The following is a 3,532-nucleotide window of genomic DNA, read 5'->3' on the forward strand; positions in this document are numbered from 1 at the left end:
GTGTGTGTGTGTGTGTGTACTGTAAAATATTTATTCAGCCAAGCTCTATTCGGCGTATTTTCTTTGGAAAACTGCTTGGCATCAGACTGAACGCTGATTTATTTTATCTAATTAACTTCTAGGAAACCGTCTCGAGTCGTTACTGTTGCATTGTGGGGAAGATCCGTGGGCACGTGGTCTCTCTCTCTCTCTCACACACACACACACACACACACACTCACACGCACAGAGGAAGAAGGAGGGATGCAGGGAGGGAGGAGGTAAAAGGTGAGTGCGTTGAAGATATGAATATGCATCGCCTCGGGCGGATTTGCGCGTCGACGCTGCGCTCCAGGCTCCGCCCCCTCCCGTGATGCGCCGATAAGACGGAAACCTCCTTAATTACCCGGCGTCGCTCTGCCCCCCCGGTCCGGCGTGCGATGCCCTGACGGATCTCCGCTCTCCCGCTGCACCACTGCCCGGTATGGGGGACCAGAAGGAGCCCGCCGCGGTCCACAGGTCCACGTCGTTCAGCATCAAGAGCCTGCTGCTCCCGGACAGGAACCCGGACAAGTCCCCGGAGCCCGCCGAGACCGAGGCCGACACCGGGTCCCCGCCGGCCGCGGCGGACAAGCCGAAGGGCGAGGAGGAGGAGGAGGAGCTGGAGGAGGAAGAGCGCGGGAAGAAAGCCGACAAGCCGCCGTTCAGCTACAACGCGCTCATCATGATGGCCATCCGGCAGAGTCCCGAGAAGCGGCTCACCCTCAACGGCATCTACGAGTTCATCATGAAGAACTTCCCGTACTACCGCGACCACAAGCAGGGCTGGCAGAACTCCATCCGCCACAACCTCAGCCTCAACAAGTGCTTCGTCAAGGTGCCGCGCCACTACGACGACCCGGGCAAGGGTAACTACTGGATGCTGGACCCGTCCAGCGACGACGTCTTCATCGGCGGCACCACGGGCAAGCTGCGCCGCCGCTCCGCCACCTCCCGCGGGAAGCTGGCCATGAAGCGCGGCCTCCGCTTCGCGCCGCTCGGCCTGCACGGGATCGGCGAGCGGCCGAGCAACCCGCTGTACTGGCAGCTGTCGCCGTTCCTGTCGCTCCACCCGCCGGCCTACGGCGGCGCGGCGCCCGGCTTCCTCAACCAGGGCCACGGCTACGGGCCCCTGCTGCCCGGCGTGGAGCCCAACTCGTACGGATACTTCGTGTCGGGGGGCCAGCACCCGCACCCGCACCCGCACCCGGCGCCGCTGCAGCAGGGGCCCGGAGCGCCGGCCTTCGGGGTCCCCGCCGCGGCCGCCGGCGGCTCGTTCGGCCCCGCGGGGCCCTGCGGGGGCTTCCCGGGGGTCCTGAGCCACCAGAAGCGGGCGGCGCAGGACGCCTTCTTAACATGAGGGGCTCCTTCATCCCCATCCTCCTCCTCCTCCTCCCCGCCACCGCCACCATTCTCCTTACTTTACATTAAACCGCAGCGTTGGCTTTATTTCACTATTTATTGAACTCGGCGTACCGACTTCAAAAAACAGGAATATTTTTTATCGTAAGAGCTGCACCTGAGACCTGGTGTGTGTGTGTGTGTGTGTGTGTGTGTGTGTGCGCGCGCAGTGGAGGCGCCATCATTAGCCTCCATTTCGGCCTCTGGTGGGTTATAACACGTCATAACCCGCCGCGCAGAAGGTCCATGCTGGGACGTATTTATGGAGAGTTTGCTACCTTTAGGGTAAAAAAAAAAAAAAAATCTGAATCTAGAGTTGCCAAAGGTGACGCTCTATCTCATATTTATAGCTTGCGTGAATAATCCAGTGCTAGTTTAATTTATCTTTTATATTTATTTCCAAATGTATTTAAACCGTTATTGTCATTGTATGCATTAGAACCGAGCCGCGTAGCGCATCAATTATTTATGTGAACACTGATCAATTTTTTTGTTGTTGTGTGTGTGTGTGTGTGTGTGTGTGTGTGTGTGGAAAAGCGCCTTAAAAACAAATCAGGGTCAAACACGCGGAAATAAAAAGACAAAACCATCTCAGGTTGCGGCCCGTTTTCTGCTCCTCGGCTCCGCGTGGCGGGACCTTTCCACGCTCCTGGAGGACGTGCGTGGCAGGAGAGCTGGCGATGTTGCTCGAACTTCACCTCCTCACCCGTCTTTCTTTCTTTCTTTATTTTTTTTCTGTTGTTAACCCCAGTTCTGCACTTTCAGTCGCGCTCTAGTTTGTCATTATTGCAATTTGCAATTGTGTTATTTTTTTGTTTGTTTATGTACGTTTTCAAAAAGTATAAAGTATTAAAATTATAATGATTGTCAAGAAAAGAAATATGAATTAAGCGCTAAAAGTCTGGTGCAGGCCCATGCTGGGTCCTGCTCTTCATTTCACGTCCCTTCTTATTTTACGGGCATTTGGGAGAAGAGTAAAAAGTTATTATAATACCTATACTGGTTATTAGATAATGCTGCGTTTTCCAGAACGCAGAAACCGAATCGAAATATAATACCATGCAGAATTATTGACTTTTTTTACTTAATAAAAATTCATAAATGTATATACATTGTGTGATGTCATTTGTTTTGTACTTTCTGCAACTAAAAGTAAAAAAAAATGTATTTAGGTTTTTGTAGAAGCTGAATTCAGTACATTTTACCTTATAAATGCTGGAAACGGGTTTGGCAGTTTGTATTTGTAGCAATTCGGTCAAAACTGGAATTAATAGAAAAATAATTATATAGGCAGCTAATAATAATAATAATATTAGTTGAAACGATTATATTGTTGTTGTTGTTCGTTGGAAAATGAAGCCAGTACTTTTCTTTAAATTAAAATGCACAGAAAACGCACAACGCACAGAAATTAAAACCCAAATAGCTCAATTTTGAATTTGATGTGAATGTAAATTCGTTTGAATACGAAGAATTAATTAAAAAGAATAAACTCGAGACAAAAACCTGATTGAGTTGTAGTATTTAAATATCGAGATAGAACAGATAAATGACGATTAAAAGCTACTGACCCCAGGGTCGTTTCTACCTGTTGTCGACTGACTAAAGTGAAGTCTAGAAACTATTATTTAATGAACACAATTACACACAACAATAAATCAACCATCAGTATAAAAAAGACGGTTTTATTTTATTGAGAACATTCCGGCGACTCATTCTAGACACGTGACTGTCCGTTCAGGAAAAAAAAAACTCACCATCCAGTGACAGTCGAAATCACACAACTGCTGCATTTTATCACATTTTCTACTTCATTGTGTTATTTTTTGTTTGTTTATGTACGTTTTCAAAAAGTATAAAGTATTAAAATTATAATGATTGTCAAGAAAAGAAATATGAATTAAGCGCTAAAAGTAAACGTGACGTTCAGTGACGCTGTTATAGTTATACATATATACATATAATATTTCCTTTGCAAATGAAGAAGAGACTCACAAGCACTCATACATGATGTTGTCCAGTTATGTCCTGTTCGACCTGTTCGACCAGTTATGTCCTGTTCTACTTTTCTCCTGTAGAGGAACCTGTACAGTACTTAAGCTTCAGTTTTAGT

The 3,532-nt window shown here is 47.8% G+C and overlaps 1 protein-coding gene across 1 annotated transcript; it reads left to right on the plus strand.

Moving 5' to 3' along the window:
- The first annotated feature begins 236 nt into the window (after positions 1–236).
- Positions 237–2,525, plus strand: LOC114795936 (forkhead box protein G1-like). The gene has a single exon (XM_028989689.1). It carries the CDS (start codon positions 464–466, stop codon positions 1,376–1,378), a length of 915 nt encoding a protein of 304 aa, XP_028845522.1. The 5' UTR covers positions 237–463; the 3' UTR covers positions 1,379–2,525.
- Positions 2,526–3,532: the final 1,007 nt, after the last annotated feature.

This window comes from Denticeps clupeoides, chromosome 8, assembly GCF_900700375.1.
Source record: "Denticeps clupeoides chromosome 8, fDenClu1.1, whole genome shotgun sequence".
Taxonomy (NCBI): Eukaryota; Metazoa; Chordata; class Actinopteri; order Clupeiformes; family Denticipitidae; genus Denticeps; species Denticeps clupeoides.

Excerpts from the sequence above, each read along its gene's own strand:
- LOC114795936 (XM_028989689.1), top strand. The coding sequence starts at position 464 with ATGGGGGACCAGAAGGAGCCCGCCGCGGTCCACAGGTCCACGTCGTTC.